The sequence below is a fragment of the Lemur catta genome, chromosome 1 (assembly GCF_020740605.2).
Source record: "Lemur catta isolate mLemCat1 chromosome 1, mLemCat1.pri, whole genome shotgun sequence".
Taxonomy (NCBI): Eukaryota; Metazoa; Chordata; class Mammalia; order Primates; family Lemuridae; genus Lemur; species Lemur catta.
The window spans coordinates 114,540,238-114,563,720 of NC_059128.1; the positions used below are offsets into that span (position 1 = coordinate 114,540,238).

Here is a 23,483-nt window from a genome sequence, read left to right on the forward strand (position 1 = left end):
GCCACATGACTCCATTTATATGAAACGTTCAGGCCAGGAGCGATGGCTCACGCCTGTAACCCTAGCACTCTGGGAGGCTAAGGCGGGTGGATTGAGCTCAGGAGTTCGAGACCAGCCTGAGCAAGAGCGAGACCTCGTCTCTACTAAAAATAGAAAGAAATTATTTGGACAGCTAAAAATATATAGAAAAATTAGCCGGGCATGGTGGCACATGCCTGTAGTCCCAGCTACTCAGGAGGCTGAGGCAGGAGGCTTGCTTGAACCCAGGAGTTTGAGGTTGCTGTGAGCTAGGCTGACACCACGGCACTCACTCTAGCCAGGGCAACAGAGTGAGACTCTGTCTCAAAAAAAAAAAAAAAAAAAAGAAACGAAACGTTCAGAACAGGCAGATCCAGAGATAGGAAGCGGATTCGTGGGTGCCAGGGGCTGGGGGTGGGGGGTGCAGGATTTCCTCTAGATGTGATGAAATGTTCTAAAATCAACTACAATGATGGCTGCACAACTCTTAAATGTACCTAAAATCATTGAACTCTACTTTTAAATGGGTGAATTGAACAGTATATAGACTATATCCCAATGAAGCTGTCAAAAAAATGAAGCAGCCCATTGGAAAAGGCCACACACTGTATGTTCCAACTATGGGACATTCTGGAAAAGGCAAAAACTATGGCGGCAGTAAAAGATCAGTGGTAGCTGGAGGCTGGGGGCAGGGAGGGAGGAGCAGGTGGAGCCCGGGGGACTTTGAGGGTGGCGAACTGGGCTGTAGGAAACTACCACGGCAGACACATGTCATGTACGTGTCCAAACCACAGAACATGCAACACCAAAAGTGGACCCCAGTGTGAATCGTGGACTGAGTGATGCTTATGTATCTACAGAGGTTCATCTGCTGTAACCAGTGCCCCGCTGTGGGGACAGGGGATGTGTGGGACACTTTGTACCTCCTATTCACTTTTGCTACGAACTTAAACTGCTCTAAGAAATAAAGTTTATTAATTTAGAAAAGGGGGGAAGATAAGTGTGTTCTGTGTAACAGACAGGGAACCAGCAGGGCATAAGCCAAACAGCACTTAAATGACGACCAGGACATTTGAGCCCTGGGGCCCGGCGCTTCCACAGCTCGGCACACCCCACCGGCCACTGCTGACGCTCAGGGACAGGCCCTGGGCACTGCAGGTGCTGAGCAGCGTCCCTGGCCTTCACCCACTCTGCGCCAGGAGGAACCCTCCTCAATTGTGACAACCACAGATGTCCCCAGTGAGAACCGCTGAGCTAGACAGGCCCCCCATGTGTGTCCCAGGGACACGTACACAGGTGCTCGTCGTATGTTCATAGCAGCATCACTTGGTGGCAAAACATTGCAAACCACCTGAGTGCTGGCCAGCGGAGAAGGAACAAGCATGCGGCGGCTCATCTGCACCAGGGAATGTCACGCAGCCGCACATGACAGCCACACAACACAGTAGAGGGGCCTCCCCGCACCCTGATGAGGAAATGCGGCAGATTACAGAGGAGGGGAGCAGAGAGCAGGTCGGGAGGACGGGCAGGCCAGCAGGGTGGCTGGGGGAGGTGCCACAAACCAAGTGACCTGGACAGCGGGAGGTGGCGGGAAAATGGAACAAAGCCAGGAGGAAGCCACGTGGTCAGATCCCGTCCTGCCTGCCTGGGACAGAGACCAGGATGTGGATGCGGAGGGTGAGGGCTGTATTCTGGGGCCGCCAGGGAGGATCCGACCTGAGGCCTTGGCCAAGCCTCACCAGCAACCACTGAGAGAGGAGCCGCATGCTGGGCCCTGCTGGGCCAGGGCCGTGTCAGGAGGCAGGACGTGTCTCCTGGTACAAAGGTGCCAACGACAGGGACACAAACAGGGTGGGACGTGGGCAGGGAGCTCCGCCTCCAGAACACAACTCATGGGCCAGTTAGGTTGCCTCCTGGTGTTGCTTCTAGAACTTTCCAGAAGGGCCCCAAAGCAAGCAGGAAGAAGCTTGTACAACATTTTGTGACAGCAAGGTGTGTGGTCAGTGCCACCTCCCCTGTGGAGCTTGCCCAAAAGCTGTGCACAGAGGTTCAGGAACCACAGGAGGGAAAGTTAGGCTCCGACTCTCCCAGTAGCCAGTCCAGTCTGGGTCTGTGACTGAGGCCCTAAAAATCCCAGCCTCAGGCTAATGACGATAATGAAAGCTTAAAAAAAAAAAAAAAAAAAAAAAGCCAAAGCACAGAAAAGTCACACCTTATTTTAGGGTTTCTTTTTTTTTTTTGAGACAGAGTGTCACTCTGTTGCCCAGGCTAGAGTGAGTGCCGTGGCGTCAACCTAGCTCACAGCAACCTCAAACTCCTGGGCTTAAGCGATCCTCCTGCCTCAGCCTCCCCAGTAGCTGGGACTACAGGCATGTGCCACCATGCCCGACTAATTTTTTTTCTATATATATTTTAGTTGGCCAGCTAATTTCTTTCTATTTTTAGTAGAGACGGGGTCTCGCTCTTGCTCAGGCTGGTCTCGAACTCCTGACCTCGAGCGATCCGCCCGCCTCGGCCTCCCCGAGTGCTAGGATTACAGGCGTGAGCCACCACACCTGGCCCTATTTTAGGGTTTCTAATGTTAAAAATTAAACCTTTGGGGGCCGGGCGCAGTGGCTCACACATGGAATCCCAGCACCCTGGGAGGCCAAGGCAGGAGAATCACTTGGGGCCAGGACTTTGAGACCATGTCTCTACTAAAAATAGAAAAATCAGCCAGGAATGGTGGTGTATGCCTGTAGTCCTAGCTACTCAGAAGGATCACTTGAGCCCAAGAGTTAGAGGCTGCAAGTGAGCTACAATGACACCACTGCACTCCAGCTAGGGTTGACAGAGTGAGACCCTGTCTCAAAAAAAAAAAAAGAAAGAAAGAAAATTGAATCTCACTACCCGCTTCATATTAGAAAAAATAAAATAGGCCTGGCGGGGTGGCTCACGTCTGTAATCCTAGCACTGTGGGAGACCGAGGCGGGCGGATTATTTGAGCTCAGGAGTTCGAGACCAGCCTGAGCAAGAGCGAGACCCCGTCTCTACTAAAAACAGAAGGAAATTAGCTGGACAACTAAAAATATATAGAAAAAATTAGCCGGGCATGGTGGCGCATGCCTGTAGTTCCAGCTACTTGGGAGGCTGATCGCTTGAGCCCAGGAGTTTGAGGTTGCTGTGAGCTAGGCTGATGCCACGGCACTCTAGCCAGGGCAACAGAGTGAGACTCTGTCTCAAAAAAAAAAACAATCCAGTAGGGTAGAGCTAGGTGAGCAGGGCAGAAAACAAGCATCAGGCCCAGCTGGGGACTACTGCAGAGGGTGATGGGTGCAGAGCTTCATTATACCCTTTATTCTTGGCTGATGATTAAAATGATTACAAATTTCCATGATGGGAAAGTTTTTAAGTCACTGAACCCAGTAAAGTGAAATGTTCTATTAAATGGTATCACCGCAGCCCTAACTCAAGTGCTATCATTGTGCCCAGTAGAAGGAGTGGTTTAATCTAAAACCTATCTAGCAGCCCCTGCCCTTGCTGGTAGGAAAAAATCATCAAAAATTAAAAGGTACCTATTCAACCTCTGACCCAACTGCACTTCAAGGAATGCAGCCTGTCGCCGCACTCAATCATACGCACAAAGACGTGTGTAGCAAGGGTGTACACCGCAACCTTGAACTTACTGGGGGAGGAAAAAAAAACAGGAACAACCAAAAGGCTCAGCAATATTAAATAAACTGGTAAATCAGGTGTTGGAGGCTGCAGTGAGCTATGACGACACCAGCAGTCCAGCCCGGGCAACAGAGCAAGACCCTGTCTCAAGAAAATAAGTAGGTAAATAAATTACAATGCATCCAAACAAGAGGTCTATTAAGCCACAAGAACAAAGCAGCTATGGCACTGACGTGGAACCATCACAGAGCTATTATATGAAAAGTCAGGGCAAAGAAAGGCACAAACATGGCATGTTCTTATCTGTAATAAAAACATAGGGAACATGCACAAATACGTCCGAACACCTCTGGAAGGAGGCAGGTTACTGCTTTGGGGGCACTGAGTGCCAAGGCTGGGGGGACATTTGCTCCTTGCTTTTTGGACGTTTGGGATTCCGTACCACAGGCATTGTGTAAAAGCTAAATACATATGGACACAGTTGGACAATAAAGTATGTCACTTTTGAAACTTTAGGACAAAAGCTCACCACACCTAGTGTTTCTACCTACTTCTTGAGCCATAGTTCAGGGGTTATTTTTCAGGGTGTCAAATGCCACCCAGAAGCACGACAGAGCAGGAACTAAATGCCAGCAAGCTTGGCAAGTGGCTCAGAGACAGAGATTTCAGGGACAGAAACCAGACCGCAGGGGCACAACAAGGACCGTGTGAGCCTCACACCAACAGGGACCCCCTCAGCTGCAGGGGAGAGTGAACAGAGCATGTGCGGGGCCTGGCAGCCAGACCCGGGGGAGGGAAAGGAAGTGAGACATCGCTCTGCCTTCCTGGGGAGGCAGCCGCGGCCCTCACCATGCGGTCTCAGCCCGGTGGGGAAGAGCTCCAGGCCTCTGCGGCAACCCCCAGTGCGCACAGGACAGACGGACGGACAGAGATGGAAGACATGAAGATTTACGAGGCAGGATCCCAGACACGGCAGAGGGGACACAAGGCACACGTGGGGAGGCGGCGGCATAGCAGACAGCACCTCGAAGACAGGCACGACCCCTCTCGTCACGCCCCAGGACACCGTGGACAGAGGGGATGGATCACTAGTGACAAGTGAACTCTGCCCTCTGACCTGCCCGGGCCACAGTTGAGGATTCGCCCCAGAGCAGCACTTTGGAGGTCAGTGCGGCTGTCACAGTGATACCAAGATGTCTGTCACTGCCCATTTTCACTCTCGTGGTCTCACAAGGGACAGGAATATTCGGAGGCTGCATGAGCAGGGACAGCACCACCATGCTGTCGCCTAAAGGAAGACGCACACGTGTGTTCTTGTGCTCTAAACCATTCTCAGCTTTCAATCTCCAACACACTAACATCTGACAGAGGGAATCCACTTAGACAAAAGCTCTTCAGAATCCTCAGTCACTTCAGAGGCCAGAGAGGGGTCCTGAGATGAAACAGTTTGAGAACCGCAACCTCTGATCTAGAAAAACTCTCCCGACACAGCGCACTGGGGAGCCTGTTCTAACACATTCCATAGCAAGGCTATTCCTAACGGTAAAACCTGAACACACCAATGAAAGCTGGATCTCAGCACAGGGTCTGGCTGACAAACTGCAGCCATGGTGGGACAATTCTGGCCTGCATTTGTTTTTACGAAATTTTACTGGGACACGACCACGCCTATCCACTTAGAGATTGTCTATGGCTGCTTTGGGGCCACAACAGTGGAGTTGAGAAGCCTCCAACAGACTGGCCCACAAGGCCACAAAACTTACTATGGGACCCTCTACAGCAAGTCAGCTGACGCCAGGCTCAGAGGATGTGTCCTTCGGCCGGGAGTGCACTGGGGAGAAGGCTGGCCAAGGTGAGTGGAGGTGCTGGTGGTGGGGATCCCTCTTTTGCGCAGCCTGGGGGACAAGCCTCTGGTCTCTGCAAGGGGGCTGTCCAGTGGGGACACCTGGTGCAGCACTGTGACAAGTGGCCCTTGCAAGGCCATTCCTGTACCACCATTTCGACTGATGTATCAGCCTGACCTTAACGCAGCTTCTGCAACAGGCCTGGCCAATGTAGCTATTTTCCTAAATGATCTAAGTTAGTAGTTCTCAACGGCTGACTCTGTCCCCTAAGGACATGGGGACACTAGAGACAGTAGTTGTCACAGCTTGAGGGAGTTCCTGGCATAGAGTAGGTGGAGGCAGGGACACTGCTCAGCACCTGCAGTGCCCAAGATGGCCCTGCTCCAGAGAACGATCCAGTCTCAAACATCCGGTCTCAAACATCCGCAGAGCAGAAGGGGAGACCCCCTGAGCTAGTTTATTTATTGCACTTTTACCATGAGCCAGGGGTGGGGGCTCAGCCCTCCACGTCCCCGGCCTCACTGAATTCCCACCACAGTGCAACGTGGTGGGGCCACAATTAGCCCCGTTTGAAAAACAAGCTCTGGAGAGCTAGTGTGTTGCCAGCCAGAGACATGGAAAGGAAAAGTGCAGAACATTTTGACCTGAGCGTGCTAAAGGTGCCTCAAAACACAGCTATTGTTATTTTTATGAACAGTCAGAAAAGAATAAAAGCTGCAGATGCTTCTCCCCTGCCCAGGCTGGGCCTGCCAAAGTCCCCGCTGCCACTGGGTTTCCCGCATTTCCGACAATCAAGTGAAATAACTGCCACCTTATTCAGCCCAGATGCAATATCCCGAAGGCAGGCCCTACTTTGCTCCACCTCATGGTCTCAATCTACCCCGCTGCAGACCTTGGGCCATTTTCTTCCCCCTCTTTAAAGAAACAAGGATTGTGAACACTCTAGAACATTCTGTAAAGACAAAAGCCCACTTGCACCCCCTGGAAAATGGAGTTGCTTTCTATCACTATCAGCCTAGTGAGCATGCAGACTTCACACGCTGTGAGGTGCCGCCCTGTGTCTGTCCCCACCCCCCACCGCCGTGTGTGGCCAGGCCACTTCCTAACCGTGCGGCTGGGGAAATGGCTGGGGAAATGGCGTCACCTCGCTAAGGCCCAGAAAACAGAAACAACTACACGTTTACGCAGCTGCCACGTGGGGAATGACCTCGGGGGGAGGAGGGGGAACATAAGGGACAGTTATAAAGATCTTTTCATAACTACCAAAGCTGCACTGTGAGAAGAGCTCAGTCTCAGAAACCAAAATCCTGGGTTCAAATCCCGGCTCCCCTCCCAGTCGGGGTGAGTGCCCCATTGCTGACGTCCTGTCAATCAAAAGCACGATGTACCTGACATAAGCCTTCCTGTCATTACCACACTTTGAACTTACAGATAAGTACTTCTGTATGGATTAAATATTATGTTACAAGTGAAAGGACACAGGGCTTTGGGTTATATGGATGTAGACATTTGTCAAAATTCTCCAGATGGTCTGCTTAACAGCTATGTGTTTTACCATATACAAATTTTTAACTTAAAAAAAAAAAAACAAATAAAACCACAAATACTGAACTCTAGTCAACAATGCACGTGCTGATGTAGTTATGGGTGACATGGATGGGCATCCGTCTGCAGGGAACTTTGCAATGCATCCCAAGAAACTGGGATTGGTGGATGAATAGAGAGATAGATCCATGTGACAAACCTAATACAGCAAAATGTCAACGGTAAAATCTAAATGGGCGGTGGGTTTAGGTGTTTCATGGCTCTTTCAACTTCCCTGCATGTTTGAAATACAAAAATTAAAATGCTAACTCAGTGCCTGGCATGCAGTGAGCACCCAATAATATTCCCTCCTGTGAATGTGAAAGGGTGAGAGTCCAGGACACCTGTGAGCCATGCCATGAACTTAACAGGTACATGCAGGTTTTCAGAAACTGTGAAATGAAGGCTGAACAAAGAGTGGCGAAGTCAAGATCAGTCTGTAAGCCACTGTTGGAGAGAGAGGGAGAAAGACCCAGTGGAGGTCCGCTGAGATCGCAGCCCTGCCTCTGCTCCACACACCCACGGCGGCCCCGGCAAGTCCCCAAGACCTGCAGATCTGCTTCTCCCGGGACAGGGCGGGTTAACTCAGATTCTTAAGACTCAAGTCATCCGTCTTTTACAGGAAGGAGACTAAGAAAGGTCTCCCAGGGCGCCAAGAGCCTGAGAAATTAATCATCAGGTCTCATGTCAAGTAAGCAGGCAGGATCCTTCCTCCCAGCCCCCAAAAAACCTGGCCAAGCCCAGAGCATTTGTTTTTCAATCTAGACACCAGATGGCAGCAGTACCCAGTTCAAGATTCGACAACAACAAAGTCGGGCACACGCAGCCCAACTGACGACTTTTAATCCAGTTCCAGGAGTCTCTGTGGCCCTGTCCCCACAGTCCAACCAACTCCAGCAGACGGGAGCCACACCTTTGATCTGAACCATCTTAGCCCGCTGGGAAATCCCACTCCCAGGACGTCCCACCGTCCCCCAACGATGCCAACAGTAGAACCCACCAGGTGCCAATGGAGAACACATCCCAAATGTGCGCAGCTGCGAAAGCCCAGGTGGCCATTTTAAACGCTACGAGGGGCTGTGAAAGAGGCAAGCAGACCCTCTCCGAGACCACATTTCCTCCCCGCATCCCAGGCAGCCACGGGAGAGCAGGCCCAGAGTGTCAGGAATTCCAATTTGCAAACACCATCTCCAGATTGTATTCACAGCTAATCCAAATTTCTACAAAACAGACTCCAACGTTTAACGAGCACAGGCTGTGGGCCATCAGTGTGCGTTTTAAAGAAAAACCGGCCCTCCCTGTCCTATCTGCGTGATGATCCGAACTAGGCCCTTCTGCAAAATTCCTCAGCCCTCTGTCCGCCACCTCCAACTTCTTTCTCTAGAAATTGTTTTGGGGAGGGAGGGCTTTAAAAAAATTAAAAGTTTAAAAGCCCAGACGCTACAGATTTTCAAGTGCCAGCTGCCTGCCCCGGGGTGTCGATCTGCAGGTCCCGCCTTTGTTCCTTCCTCTCGCAGGCATCTGAGGTTTCTGTGGACTTCTCCTTCCGGGACACGTGAAGCCGGATGGATGAGGAGGGGGGGAGGAGAATGTTTCTGCTGGTGGCTGCTGCCCAGGCCCGGTGCCTGGACCAGGCAAGAACAAAGGTGTGGGGCGGGCAGGCAGCCTGCAGGGCGGGTTTACCTGCTTGCCCCTGTAGAACAGCCTCTGCAGGCCCGGCTCCACGTGGAACAGCTCCTGGATCTTCCTGCGCAGTTCTTCCACCTTGGTCAGCCTGGACAGCCAGTTCACCGTGCGGGTCATTGTCCCGTCCATGGTCCGCACCTGGATCCACATGGTGCTGATGCTGTGGGAAGAGACAGTGCGAGCCCAAGGTCAGTTGTGCCTGGGCCGCCAGGCCATGGCACCCCACAGTGGGGTCTGGTTGCTTTTGTCCAGTCCCTGGACAGCAGGAAACTCCCAGAACACCCTTTCAGCCTCCTGGTCCCCCATATATTGCCAGGCCCTGCCCAGGGCCAGGGAGAGTCAATTAAGGACTTAATGTATTAATGACTAGCAAGTGTTGAGGACTGAAGGGGACAGGAACTGAGGGGGAGCAAAACGGACTCAGACCACGCAGTGCAACCAACCCACCCCCCTTTCACAGAGGAAAACACCAGCGACCAGAGGAGGAAGGAGGCCTCGGCTGAGGTTGTGCAGTCACGCTGGGAGTGGCCAAGTGGCTTCGTTCATTCGTTCGTTCATTCATTCATTCATTCATTCCTCAGATTCATATTCACGGAAGAGGGAATCCCAAAAGTCCAGCGCCGGCCAGAACTTAAGAAGTCCCAGGAGAACTCAACCAAGTGCAACTGAGAGGAAAGACCCCACCCGAGACCCGCGAGCCCCAGGACCCCTCGGTACCCACGGGGACCCCACCGCCCCCCGCGCGCGTGCGTGACTGGGCCCGCCCCGCGGTGGCCATGGCAACCGGCCGCCCCGTCCCGGCCACCCCCCCCCCCGCGCGCGCGCGCCGAGCGACTCACCTCGGGCCCTCACCCTCGGGCAGCCAGTGCTTCCCGGACCCCCGACCCCCGCCCCCGGGGTACCTCCCGCACTCCCACCAGCCCGCGCGGGTCGCGGCCAGCCAGCCCACGCCCACCCCACCGCCGGGACCGGCCGAGGAGGCCCCCCTACTCGCCAAGTCCCGCCCCCCTTCACTTGAGCCGCCTCTTATTGGCTCCGCCGCGGCCTACCGCCCCGCCCCGCTCGCTCCCCATTGGCCAAGACGCGCCCGGGGAACTCAGGGCGCGCGAAATCGGGCTCGGGCGCGACAATTGAATCGCGGGGCGCCCCGCGCGCAGGCGCGGAGCCTGACATCCTACCCCGCGACTCGCCGGGCCCTCCCCCACCCAGCCCGCCAGACCCCCGCGGGGCTCCTGGGGACGTCGCGGTTGCCGCGGCTACAGCCGCAGTGCCCGGGCCGGGGGGCAACTCCCAAGGGCCGGAGGAGGGAGAGGCCCCGGGTCCCGGGCGCGTGTGGGGGGCAGGCGTGCGCCGGTGCCCGGCGGCGCGTCCCGGGCCCGCTCGGGGAAGTTTGGCCGAGTCCCCGCACCCGAGGCGCCCGGTCCCGGCTGGCAGCCGGCCCTGCCCGCCGCTCACCTCTCCGGCCGCCGTGATCCGCTCGCCTGCCTGCGCGCCTGGCCCGGCCGGGGGTGGCCACGGAGCCGCGTTCGTGGCTCAGACCCCGCGCGGATGCGGTGCGAGCCGAGCGCCCGGTCGGCTGTGCTGCCCGCCGCGCTGCCAGCTGCTCTGATTTCTTTCCCGCGAAAACTCGGCATTTGGGAGTTGCGGGGCCGCGGGAGGCCGGCCCGGGGGCGGGTGTCTGGCTCCTGATTGGCCCGCGCAGTGGCGGGAAGAGAGAAAGGGGGTGGGGGACGCCCCCGCCTCTGTCCACCGGTCCTCCGCCCCGCGGGCCGGGGCCAGCCCAGCCCTGTGCGCTCTGCCGGGCGCGCCCAGCCTGCAGGGGGGCTGCGTGGCAGGACCTGGGTCCCCCCACGTGTGTGCCCCCTAGGGGCCCTAGCGACCTCCAGGCTAGGCTAGAGACCCCCTGAGCTCTTAAGTCTGCTCGCAGCCCCCCCCTCCATGGGCACGCACTGACCACTTAGGCTAAGAAGGCCGGAATCAATGTTTCAATACTGCGAGAGAATGTGGGGGGCCCCTACCGGACCACCTGCACCCCCATGGCTGGCCTGATTCCCCCAAGCCCCACTGCCTAGCTTCAGGGCCCGACAGCACTCCCCACCCTACCCACCCGCGGGGCTTGTTTGCTGGTTTTTCCCGCCTCGTTTTCCCGCCTTCTCCGAGCTGTCCAGAGCTGTCCAGGCGGGCAGGGCTGCCCTCCCCCCTCCACTCTGTCTGTTCCATTCTGGCCAGTCTTGGCGGGCACACAAATGACCCGTGCTGGGCACCTACAAAGCAGCTGGACAGGGTGCTCAGAGCTGGGGGGGGCCAACAGAGAGCAAATCAGACCCGGTTGGTGATCTCCGGGAGGGTAAATTCTTATCTGGGGGATCCAGGCAAAAAATGAATAAATACAGCAAGTAATTTCAGATAATTCCTGGTAGGAGAGTCAATGAGGCTGAACAGTGACCAGCGGCCACGTGGGGGCTGGGGAGAGAAGATATTCTGGTTAGGGTGAATGTAGTGGGCCTCTCGAAAAAGATGACATTTGAGCTGAGATGGGAGATGACACTCCAAGGACATTGGGGTCTAGGACGGAAGGGCAAGCTCAAAGGCCGGAAACGGCATAGAGAGGTGTCCGGGGAGCCGGAAGGGGCTGGTACGGCTGGGCAGACGGAGCAAGGGAGGGAGGAGGGGATGAGGTCAGAGGGGTGACATGTAATACCTTGAAGGCCACCAGGAGGACTTTGGCCTTTCTCTCCAGAGCTGTAAGCAGAAAAGCATGAGTTCCTAGTAGACTTTTACAGGGCTTCTGTAGCACTCTGTTCTATCTGGTCACTGCCGCTTCTGCTATTTCCTGATGGGGTAGACAGAATCGTGAAACACCCACCCCCAAAGATGTCCTTGCCCTAATCCCCGGAATCTATTATTATAGTACCTTACACAGCTAAAGGAAATGGGGAAATTATCCCGGGGGGCCCAAGTGGGCCCAATGTTACAAGAGTCCTAATAAGTGGAAGAGGGAGACCAGAAGGTGTGACAACAGCCGCAGGGGTTAGAATGAGCAGGTCAAGAGGCAGGAATGAGGGCAGCCTCTGGAGGTTAAAAAAGGTCAGGAACGGATTCTCTCCTAGAACAACATCTTGATTTTTTTTTTAGCTCCTAAAACCCATTTGAGACTTCTGACCTCCAGAACTGTAAGATAAAAAAATGTGTTTTATTTCAAGCCACTGAGTTTGTGGTCTTTTGTTACAGCAGCCACAGATAACTGACACATTCTGTTCCATGAAGTTCAGGTGTTGCTGTTAACTGTTTGCAACTTCAGGCCCTGGTCAAGGGTACTGAACACAGTTCTGGACTTTCAGCCGTCAGCCATGGAGCAATAATGCCACAGGTGTAGGCAGGAATGAAGCAGGCCCACCTGAGTCTGTGAAGTGGCTGACTTCTTCCAAAGTTAGGAACACCTGCCACAGGGACTTGACCTATTTCTATAAGTGCACATTGTGCATTTGTGCCTGCTGTTGCAAAGGTCAACATGGCCGAAAGAGGGAATGCATTCTTCGTGTACACTTGGTTCGGGCCACCGCCCAGGCACCTTGGACAGTTAAGTAACAGAGTAAGAAATGTCTAGCTTTCCTTGCAGAAAAGACCTTGAGGGGCTGTTGATTCAGGCCTAGGATTCGCTAAGCCATCTTGAGAAAGTCAAAAATGTCTCAAATTTGCTCAGGTTAATAATTTCAAAACATGAATAAGGAACTATTCCAGGCATGTCAGTAAAAAGCTCACAAATCAGTTAGGAAGACAAGATGTTTGATGCCCACAAAAGCTATCATATAAAATGAAGTAAGACACAGCAAGGTCAATGAATGAGGCCTGTCAATCTGGAGAATGGGTACTTTCTAGAACCTCCAATAGCCCTTCCTCTTAGGCACCAGCTCATGTGCAAATCAGGCACCGGCAATAACAGCTAGGGTGCAAAGGGCCTGGGTTTCCCTTTTGCAAAATGATATACTCTTGTACTCTTAAAGGTCATTAAGTCATTGAACAAACTTTTATTGTCTGAGCCAGACATTGTGGTCAATTGTTATAGTAGCCATAGGAAACCGGGTAAGGCAGACATTGGTGGGCACAAAACTCACTGAGACAAAGTCTTACCGTGGAGGGACTTCCAATGGGGGAGACACAGGCTTATATAAAGAGAAAATGTCAATCACACAGGGAGATGGCGCTTTCTGACAGTGTCACTGTTCAGATTGAGCACACAATGCTTTGAGCATCTTCAATACACACCAGATTTCATGTCTTTTCCATATCTATTATATATTTTTTCTAATACACACTGATATAAATGTACAACCATTAAAATGAAAATGATTGTGTAGAATCCCAAACCAATGTGCAAACCTGAGAGGTGCACATACCAGTTTGGGGAACCATCTGATAGGACAGAAAATACTTTTGTCTCATTCCCTGGGTCTCTTCTTCATCATCTGTTAATGGAGCAGATAATATCTGGTTTCCTATGGCTACTACAATTGACCACAATGTCTGGCTCAGCCAGTAAAAGTTTGTTGAATGACTTAATGACCTCTGAGAATGTATCATTTTGCAAAGGGGAAAGGGTGTAAACCCCTGGAATGATAACAGGCATTCCCTATGTGTCAGGAATATTGGAGTCTTGTTGTTTGTTTGTTGTGTTTTGTCATTTCCTATAAAAAAGTGGTGGCTGGGCATGATGGCTCACACCTGTAATCCCAGCACTTTGGGAGGCTGAGATGGGAGGATCACCTGAGCCCGGGAGTTTGAGACCAGCCTGGGCAACATAGCAAGACTCCATCTCTACAAAAAATAGGAAAATTAGCCATGCGTGGTGGCACACACCTGTAGTCCCAACTACTCGAGAGGCTGAGGCAGGACGATCCCTTGAGCCCAGGAGTTCAAGGCTACAGTGAGCTATGATGGTGCCATTGCACTCCAGCCTGGGTGACAGAGTGACCCTGTAAATAAAACAAGAAAGAAAAAATAAAAATAAGATTAACCAAAAAATAAAATGGCCAGGCTACCATTTCAAAAACCAGTGAGAACTATGAGATTCCCAAACTACCACCTGCCCCACAACCAACCCAAACAACAGCCTTGTCTCCCCTCCTAGCCATGGGGTCCCCCTTCCCAGAACTCTGGGTAGAATGATGTCATAGATATGATTACATCACTACAGCCAAAGAACTGGGAATCTCAGAGGCATGGAGGAGGGGGAAGGATGTTTCTCCACTCCCCCAACGCCCCATGTCTGTGGTGAAGTCAATTGAATTAGTGCTGCCCAAGGATATGGTCTACCTGGCTGGCTCCAGCATAAAAGGGCAGGTGATTCTAACCCTGAACAGCACCCTGGTGGACCCCATAGTGAAAGTGGAGCTCGTGGGAAGGGGTTACGTCGAGTGGAACGAAGAGACTGGGGCATCCCGTGATTATAGCAGAGACGTGATTTGCAACAACAAGGCAGACTACGTGCATAAGACAAAGACATTCTCAGTGCAGGGTAAGGACAAGGTCGGCAGACAGTCCTAGCCATAACAGGGGCCAGGAAGTAAACACATCTGATAGTCAATCAACAAACCTCCAAGGATATCAGAAATAGCAGCCCAGTTCCTTCCTAGGAGGGAAGCCATATAGAATGATGACCATCAGATGCATATAACACGAAAATAACAAGACACAAGGAGTTGACCAGACCCCAGACAATCAAAATGAAGGTTCAAAATGCTCTCCTTGGAAAATGCTATGCTTAATCCAACAAATGCCTTTGGGGGGCCCATAAGAAACCTTTCTTGTTATTTTACAGTTATTAATAAATCCCCCTTTGGCTTCGAAACCCAAGGACACAAAATCAGGAGTCCTGGGGTCACAGGGAAAGACAGTGGGGGCAGAAGCATGAGAGAGACCTTCTGAGGAAGGCTACCTAGTCCCCAGGCCCCACCTGTTGAGATCTGAAGTCTGAGCAGACATCAGGGAGTCCAAGCTGCCAGGGAACGAGATGTCCTTTCCAAAATGTGTTTGTGGGGATGTTTCCGGGTGTCCCGCAGTCAAGCAGAACATGTGACCAGCACATGGCTAAACAACATTTAATTTTAGATGGTTAAAATTTTAGATAGGGTAGTCAGGGAAGGTCTCTCCAAATAGGTGACAACTGAGCACCTATTTGATCTGAGGGATAGGCTGGACTCCGGCCATGCAGATATCCTGGAACAAATGGCAATGTGTCAGATGTCAATACTTGGCTTTGATGTCACCTCTCTATATCTCCCTTAACCCATCTGTAAAATGGGTATAGGAAAAGGGCCTACCTCATACAATTGTTGTAAGGACTTAATGATTTAATGGCATGTAGAGGGCTTAGAATAGTGCCAGACATACAGTAGGTGCTTGAAAATTGTCAGTTCTTCCAATTACTTCCAAAACACTCCCCTCTGGAGACAAGCCCCAGCATTGGATATCCACCTTTTCACTTTCCAGGTGATTGAACTTCCCCTCCTTTTAAAAAGCATCAGAGTGGCAGGGTGTGGTGGCACACGCCTATAATCTCGGTACTTTGGGAGGCCGAGGTGGGAGGATCGCTTGAGGCCAGGAGTTGGAGGCTGCAGTGACCTATGATGACACCACTGCACTCCAGCCTGGGGGCAACAGAGGGACACCCTGTCTCAAAAAAAAAAAAAAACAGCATTTGCTTGAAGCCTGCAATGAGTCCATTCATTTATTTAACCAACACTTATTGAGCACCTACTCTATGCAAACACTAGTGCTGGGTGCTGGAGATGCAGCACTGATGAATAACACAGACAGGGTCCCTGCTGTCCTTGTGGTTTTCATCTGCTGGGGAAGAGGATTCTGGAGAAATATAAGAAGGAACATAAAATGGGAAGATCATAGAGATGAGGGCAGTGTGAGAATGTACTCCCTGGACCTCCGCCGTCACGAAATCAACAAATATTAAGCAACTACTGTACGGCACGCACTGAAGACCAAGCTCCACGAGGGTGGGGAGTTTTGTCTGCCTTGTTCAGTCCTATAAACATTGCCTAAAACCATCTCTGGCACACAGTAGATGTTCAAGCTGTGTTTGTTCAATCCTGGGGGCTCCAGCCATGTCACCCATCCCGGGGTGTCCCTTTCCAGCCTACCAGGGGCCTTAGCAGCTCAGAAGGGACAGACAAGCCCAGCCCAGAACCCACCTTCCCACCAAAGCAATAAATAAAGGGAGGAAAACAAATGAAGGAAAAAAGAAAGATTCTAGAACCTTCTGATGGCATTGGTGTGTTTTGCTTTCAGATAATTGGTTAAGTGCAGGCAGCCACATCTTTGACTTCCATTTCAACTTACCTCCCAAGCTTCCTTCAACGTTCGTGAGCAAAATTGGCCACGTCTTCTACTTCGTGCAAGCTTCCTGCATGGGCCGGGAACACGTTTTAGGCAAGAAGAGGGTATACTTACTGGTTCAAGGAATTTCGAGCCTTCCTGGAGAAACCCTATTCCAGGTACCCATCGATGGATGGGGAAATTGCAGGGGTGGGGAGTGCGGGTCATTTGCCAAGCTCGAAGGAGGAAGAGGGAAGGTAGGCGGGCAGGGGACAGGGAAGGAGAGAGGCTGTTGGTGACTCTGCAGGCCAAGTGATTTCACAAAAGATCGGCCTGAAACCAGGGCAGGAACTAAGCCGATGGTGGCTGTCAACTGGGGCTGTTTTATCCTCATAAGACAGTTGGGGATGTCTGGAGACATATTTGGTCGTCACTACTGGTGAGGGGAGCTCCTGGCATGGGTGGAGGCCAGGGACGCCGCTCAGCACCCCGCAGTGCCCAGGACACCCCCACCCCAGAGAACAGTCCAGCCCCAAATGTTTCAGCGGTGCCAAGGGGGAGACCTTGCTCTAGGGCAAGGCCAGGTGGGAGAGAGGCCTGGACACTTGGTGGCTCGTTAGGGCCTTTGAGCCTGCAGGTGATGGAGATGGTGGCCCCTGAGACAGGAGGAGGGGAGGGGATGTGGTCTCAGTCCCAGGAAGGGCCGTGCAGTGTCCGCTCGGCTGAGTGCCAGGTGCAGAGGTGGAAGTCAGGGTGGGTGGGGCAATGTCAGCCGCAGTCACAACACCTCCCCTGGGAGTCATTTGGCATCAAGCATTGGGTTATAATGACAAAGGCCACAGGGCTGGCGTTTCTCAGGTTAACATCCCAGCACACCCACCAACCTGCTGTTGCAACCTTCTCCAAGGTATGCCTCTCCCTGCCCCCACGTCCTCATCTGTAAAATGGGTGTAGAAATGGTGTGGTCTCCTAGGTGATTCACGCAGCAGTGACCCAGCCTATGGCAAGTCCAGGGCTTCGAGCAGAGCCTGGCGTGGGTGCACGCCCCATAAACGTGGCTACAGCTGCTGCCAGAATTATTATCTGTGTGACAAAGATCATCTCTAGTACCGCCAACCTCATAGGATAGTCCCAGGAGGACACAGCTGGTGGAGGGACCAGCCCTGAGATGGGCAGCCCTGAGTTCAGGGCCTGGTCACCTGCTCCCTGGGTGACCTTGGGCAGGCCACGTCCCCTCTCTGGGATGGGCAGAAGGACAGACAGGTAGGGTTCAAGACTCTGCCTCTACACAGTCAAAACCCATCTCACCTGGACCAGAGCAGTAGCTTGGTCCCCCCGCCTCCCACCCTCACCCCCCAAAGCCTGTCCTCCCCACAGCAGTTGGAGGGCACCTGTGGGCACCTGCATCAGGGCATGTCCCTCCTCTGCCCACAGCCCTCCGTGACTCCCACCTCCTTCAGGGTCAAAGCCCAAGTCCTCCCTGCAGCCCACCAGGCTCTGCATGACCTGCCCCATCCCCTCGCTGCCCTCCCCTCCTCCTCACTCTGCTCCAGCCACACGGGCCTCCTCACTGTGCCTCCAACATTCCAGGCACAGTCCTGCCCCAGGGCCTTTGCACGGGCTGTGCCCTCTGCCTGGAACACTACAGCCTTCCTATTCTTCCTTCTCACCCTTTTGATCTTTGCTCAGAAGCCACATCTTCACACATCTGCGTTGCTGAATAAACTTTACCCTCAGCCAAATAAACTGCCACGACCCCCATGGGAAGCAATTTAACCACATCTGTCAAAATTAAAATGAACCTGCATTTGCCCCAGCCATTTTCCTTCTAGAAATTCTCCCTACAGATCATCTTTCGTAGATGTGACATGACCTCACGCAGCAGCGTTTGTCTTGGCAAAAAATTAGCAACAGCCTAAATGTTTGTTGCTAAGGGAATTGTCTGATTAAGTAGAGGCACCCAGTCAAAGGAATATTCTACAGCTACATTAAAGAGACAGAGACAGAGAGACAGAGCGAGACAGAGAATAATGAGGTGTGTTGAGTGAATACAGCAAAGCTATGCATCATGTGTAGCTTGGCATTGTTGGCAGTAAAAGCAAGAACCGGGAAGCGTACTTCCTTGGAGATAGAACCTCTCTGGAAGAAAACTAGCAACAGAGGCTGCCCAGGAACACAGGGGTGACGGGGACCAGGAGTAGCAAAACTTGTCCCCCACCACCTTTACTTTTTAACAGCTTTACTGCACTATAATTCATATATGTCATAACTCAGCTATTTAAAGTATACAATTCAATGGCTTTTAGTATATTCACAGAGTTGTGCAACCATCACCACTAATTCTAGGACATTTCCATCACCCCAAAAAGAAATCTTGCCTCCTTTAGCCATCATCACTAAAACCCCCAGGTCCCCAGCCCCTGGCACCCACGAATCCATGGCCCATCTCTGTGGATCTACCTGTTCTGGGCATTTCATATAAACGGAGTCACGCACTTGTGTGTCCTTCTGTGTCTGGCATCTCTCACTGAGCACAACGTCCTCAAGGTCCATCCACGCTGTGGCCTGTCAGAGCCTCGTCCCTTTTTGTGGCTGAGTGATGTTCCACATGTGGATGGACCACGTTGTGTTGATCCACTCACCAGCTGATTTGCACGTTGGGGCCATTGTGAGTGTTGCTGCTATGACGTTCATGTGCAAGTCTTGAAAGATGTCACCAATTGCCTCTTCTAACAATAAGTGCCATTTGAGAGAGGAGCTTGCCCCAAAGGCCTTTCTAAGCATTCCCTGTCAGGGAGGCCCCTGTTTTGTGTTCCTCGGGGCCTCCTCGCTGTCTCTATCAGAAATGACCCTGGTCATTTTCGGAAGCAGCAGTTTTGTTGTCCGTCTTCCCCGCCAGGGTAGAAACTGGCTGCTCTTCACTGCTGTAGATTTGCCTTGAACTTGGCATCAGGCAGGTGCAAATAGATACTGGTTTAATGAATGAGTCCCCCTAACCCCCGCCAAAATTTCCGACAGGCCAAAAGAATACGGGATTCCAAAAAACCCCAAATTCAAGAAATCCAATCTTGAGTTTGCACCCCAGTGTTCTTGGGAATCAGGGCACTTCGGCCACCCCACTTGGCCTGATGTGGGGGGTCTCTGCTGCACCCCTGTTAGCGCCTCCTGATACCTCCTTCAGGACCAGGACAGAACTGCTGGCTTTGTCTTCTGAGTTAGGGCAGCAGGTTCCTTCACACCTGCAGGGTCCTAAGGCATGCTGCAACTTTTCTTTTTTTTTTTTTTTTGAGACAGAGTGTCGCTTTGTTGTCCGGGCTAGAGTGAGTGCTGTGGCGTCAGCCTAGCTCACGGCAACCTCACACTCCTGGGCTTAAGCGATCCTCCTGCCTCAGCCTCCCAGGTAGCTGGGACTACAGGCATGTGCCACCATGCCCGGCTAATTTTTTTCTATATATATTTTTTAGTTGGCCAGATAATTTCTTTCTATTTTTAGTAGAGACGGGGTCTCGCTCTTGCTCAGGCTGGTCTCGAACTCCTGACCTCGAGCAATCCACCCGCCTCGGCCTCCCAGAGTGCTGGGATTACAGGCGTGAGCCACCGCGCCCGACCCAGCTTTTCTAATAAGACTAGAGAGAAACTACCTGAAATTAGCCTTCTGGAAAGGGGGGGGGGGGCGCTGAAGGGAGGCAAGGGCCAGAGGCAGAGGGGTGGGAGGTGAGGTCAGAAAGGGTCAGGGGTCGGCCTGAGGTCTTCAGGAGGAAAGACCCCCCCACACACCTGCCTGGAGCAGTGTTTTCCAAACTGCAGGTCATAACCCGTTAGTGGGTTGCAAAACTCAGTGTAGCTGAATACAAGAGTATTTTTATAAAATGAAAGACCAAGCAAGAATAGAAATAGGGAATTTCAGAAAAAAAATCAATGTAGTGGGTTGCAACCATTTTTTTCAATAAATAAAAGAACAGAACAGATAATAAAATAAGTAGAATAAAAATATTAGAAAACATTAATCTGGTGTGTTGCAAGCAACTGTTTAAAAATGAAAGCATAGACTAGAATATGTCAGAAAAATATAAATTTGGTGGGTTGCACCCAACTTTATGTTTATAAACATCAATGAGTAGGACAGAGTAGAATAGTATTGAATAAATAAGGTGCAACAGAAATTATTAGAAAAAGTTAATGTGGCGGGCTGCAACCAACTGTTTAAAAACAAAATAATAGACTAGAACCAAAAATGACAGAAAAATAAATTCAGAGGGTTGCAACCCACATTTTGTAAATAAATGGAATAAATAGAATAAAAATGCAATAGGAAATGTCAGCAGGCATGTAAGTAAGGGTATTATTTCAGGAAACATTTATTTTTCATAGATCCAGATATAGAGGGACATAGAGATTTGTGTTCTATGCCACAATATTAAAATCTAAATTTTAATGGTGAATCATTGCTTAAAAGAAATAAGAAGAATACATGAAAAAAATACTGTATGTGACCTGCAAAGCCTAAATTATTTTCTAATAGGCACTTTTCAGAAAAAGCCTGCCAGCCCCTGCCCTAGAGCAACTCTTGTGTGCAAGGATGAGAAATGTGTCTTCACGAGGCTCCTTTTAGCACCTTTATGATATCAGACACATGGACACATTATAAGTATCCATCCTGAGGGGAGGGGATGGAGCAATTATGTTGCAACACACTTAATTGCCATTGTGCAAATGAACCAAATTGACAGGCAGCAGCATGAACGCATTTTGACCACAGAATGTTGAACAAGAACATATGCAGCCTGATACCATTTATTTATTTAAAGTGTTGAAATATGCAAAATGTTACTATATGCTTTTACCACAAATAGATGTATTCCTAAATAATACAAAGATTCTCAGGGGTATGACAAAGGCCAAATTCATATGATGGCTGTCTGTGCAGGGCAGGAGCAGGTAACAGCAGGTCCGGGCACACAGAATGCACGAGATGTCTGGTTGGTAGATAAAGCTGGGCTTGGTATTTTATTCATTTCACACTTTTCTTCTTCTGAAACAAAATGTCTTGTTTAGGCACCTCCATATATGTAGTAAGAGAATAAATATATATAGGTGCAAGAAAGTCATGACTACAAAATTCAGGACACTTGCACTTTGGGCACATGCTAAGGGGCTTTTGGGGAAACCAGCAAATTTCTTCTAGACTCGGGTGGAGATTACAAAAGAGTAGGATTTATAATAATTCGCTATGTCATACATTTGCTTTGTGGGGCCTTCGGGTTCTGCACTGTATTTCATAATAATGTTGAAGAGTTTTAACAACTACAGACATGATAAACACGAAATTCAGGGTAACAGTTGCCTCCAGAGAGGGAAGGTGGGGAATGGGATTGGGGAAGGATCCACAGGGACTTCAGTGATGTCCCTGATGATTTCTTTTTATTCTTGTTTCATTTTGAATTGGGACAAACTATTCACAACATGATATTTACCATAGTAACCCTTTTCAATGTACAATTCAGCAGCACGAAGTACGTTCACGTGGTTTTATTTCTTAACCATAAATTTCTTCCCTGAAGCTTTCTTTTTTAAATGAACAGAGATCTGAAGCAAACAAAGAGAAATCCTAAACACTGACACTAGGTACTAGGAACATACGTGGCTGTGGTTTGCCAGTAAATAATTAGCACCCAGCTCTGGTGCAAGGCAGCCCTGATTCATAGTGTCTGCCAGTTACTGTGGTGTAAATACTCCCCACGTAGCCAAGTTCAAGCTAACAACTTGATGTAATTGATGGGAGGGGGGTTGGGACCAAGTTGGGAAGTATTTGATACACTAGTCTCTCATTTCTTTCTTTCTTTATTTTGTACACTTGAAGGGAACACACAGACATACATGAAAGTATCAAATTCCTCTGGAAGGAGACACAGCAAGGTAGCAGAAGTCAAGAGGCAGGCATTTGAAGCCCAACCCATATCCTGTCAAATCTTTTAAAATGTCATCCACAAATAAGAAATAAGATAAAATGTTACCCCAGCTACACATCAAATATATCATATATGTGACTTTATTTGTACTGCAGCAGCTGAGTAGCTTATAATAATGCCTCAATATTGTCTCTTTAAGTCTGAAATATTTAGATAAGCCGTGGGTCTTGGGCTTAGACTGTAGGACAGTCCCTGTGTAGGAGGAAAACAAGGCTCAGAGACATCAAGCTACTTGCCCAAGGTTGCATAGCACTTGAATAATGGAGCTAGGAATTAAGTCGCTCCGGTCTTGTGAATTTCTTAAGCCTATTTTACAGATAAGGAAATTGATATTCAGAATGTTAAATAACGTTGTAAAGGAAGCCAGGGGACTCCAGGCTTTTGGCTGCAAAGTCTCCAAGACTCCAGATTCCATTCAAGTACTTCTTTGTGGGAACGTCCCAAAGTCTCAGAAACTCTGAGGAGCTCCAAGGGTGGAATGTCAGGCAAGGAAGTAGGTCTTGTGGCCACAGTCCCTCACGACTGACCGTTCTCCCCTCTCCCTCTAGAACCCCCTCCGTGTGGATGCCGAGAAGAAAGTCTCCTACAATTGCTGCAGCACAGGCACCATCCACTTGCAAATCCAGATGGAGAAGAACATCTTCACGCCGGGAGAGAGAGTCGTGTTCACAACAGAGATCACCAACCGGACCAGCAAGTGCATCAAGACAGTCATCTTCGCCTTGTACGCCCGCGTGCAGTACGAGGGCTTCACGCCCAGCGCGGAGCGGCGCTTGCGGATGGACAGCAGCGAACTCCTCAGGCAGGAGGCCAACACCCAGATCACCCCCTTCGACACCACTAAGATCGTCAGCACCTTCAACCTGCCACTGGTGCTGTCCGTGAACGACAGCATGCAGGACGGCGAGATCATGCACACGCGCTACGAGCTGGTCATCACCATGCACCTGCCCTGGTCCCTCAGCAGCATCAAGGCTAATGTCCCCATCATCATCACCAGCACCTCGGTGGGGTCAGCTCAGTCACTAGGCGCTAGGGGTGAGAGTGAGCCCGGGAACCAGGATCCCCAAAATTAAGTGTCCAAACTTCTAAATATTAAAAGCTTTATCAGACTCTACGAGAAGCCCTTTGTGTTGCCCAGGTGACAATCAGATGAGTCTCGGCATGGGCAGGCAGCATGTTGCCTGCCATGTCCCCACGCCCTGCAGCTTAGGCAGCCAGGTCTCCTATCCCAAGAAAGGCCATCAAAGCCTTCTCAGGATCCAACCGTGGTTAGCACAGAGGCAAGGCAGAGAGCCCCTGCCTTCATTATTTGCAAAAAATAAAATAAAATAAAATTGAGTCAGACCCTAGTCACAATGAGCACCAGAATAAACACCTAGTGGGGCAGATGGTATAG

The 23,483-nt window shown here is 50.9% G+C and overlaps 2 protein-coding genes across 6 annotated transcripts in view; one reads left to right on the forward strand and one right to left on the reverse strand.

The window, feature by feature from the left end:
* The window catches only part of UHRF1 (ubiquitin like with PHD and ring finger domains 1), a 35,560-nt gene extending 25,105 nt beyond the window's left edge, over positions 1–10,455 (reverse strand). Inside the window, exons 1-2 of one of the 2 annotated variants that reach the window (XM_045549198.1) lie at positions 10,242–10,455; positions 8,784–8,946 (exon numbers count right to left, since the gene is read on the reverse strand). In XM_045549198.1, coding sequence (XP_045405154.1) covers positions 8,784–8,946; positions 10,242–10,420 — 342 coding nt within the window. In that variant the 5' untranslated portion in view covers positions 10,421–10,455. Of the gene's footprint in view, positions 1–8,783; positions 8,947–9,625; positions 9,726–10,241 lie in introns of those variants that run through there. The other variant, XM_045549206.1, reaches the window with a different exon arrangement.
* Positions 4,505–23,201, forward strand: ARRDC5 (arrestin domain containing 5). 4 transcript variants are annotated; one of them, XM_045549222.1, is made up of 4 exons: positions 4,505–5,524; positions 9,368–9,499; positions 16,089–16,294; positions 22,633–23,201. In XM_045549222.1, exons 1-4 carry the CDS (start codon positions 5,437–5,439, stop codon positions 23,158–23,160), a joined length of 954 nt encoding a protein of 317 aa, XP_045405178.1. In that variant the 5' UTR covers positions 4,505–5,436; the 3' UTR covers positions 23,161–23,201. The 4 variants fall into 4 exon arrangements, with proteins under 4 accessions (XP_045405178.1, XP_045405197.1, XP_045405188.1 ...); XM_045549232.1 differs by lacking the exon at positions 4,505–5,524 and adding an exon at positions 8,648–8,974; XM_045549241.1 differs by lacking the exon at positions 9,368–9,499.
* Positions 23,202–23,483: the final 282 nt, after the last annotated feature.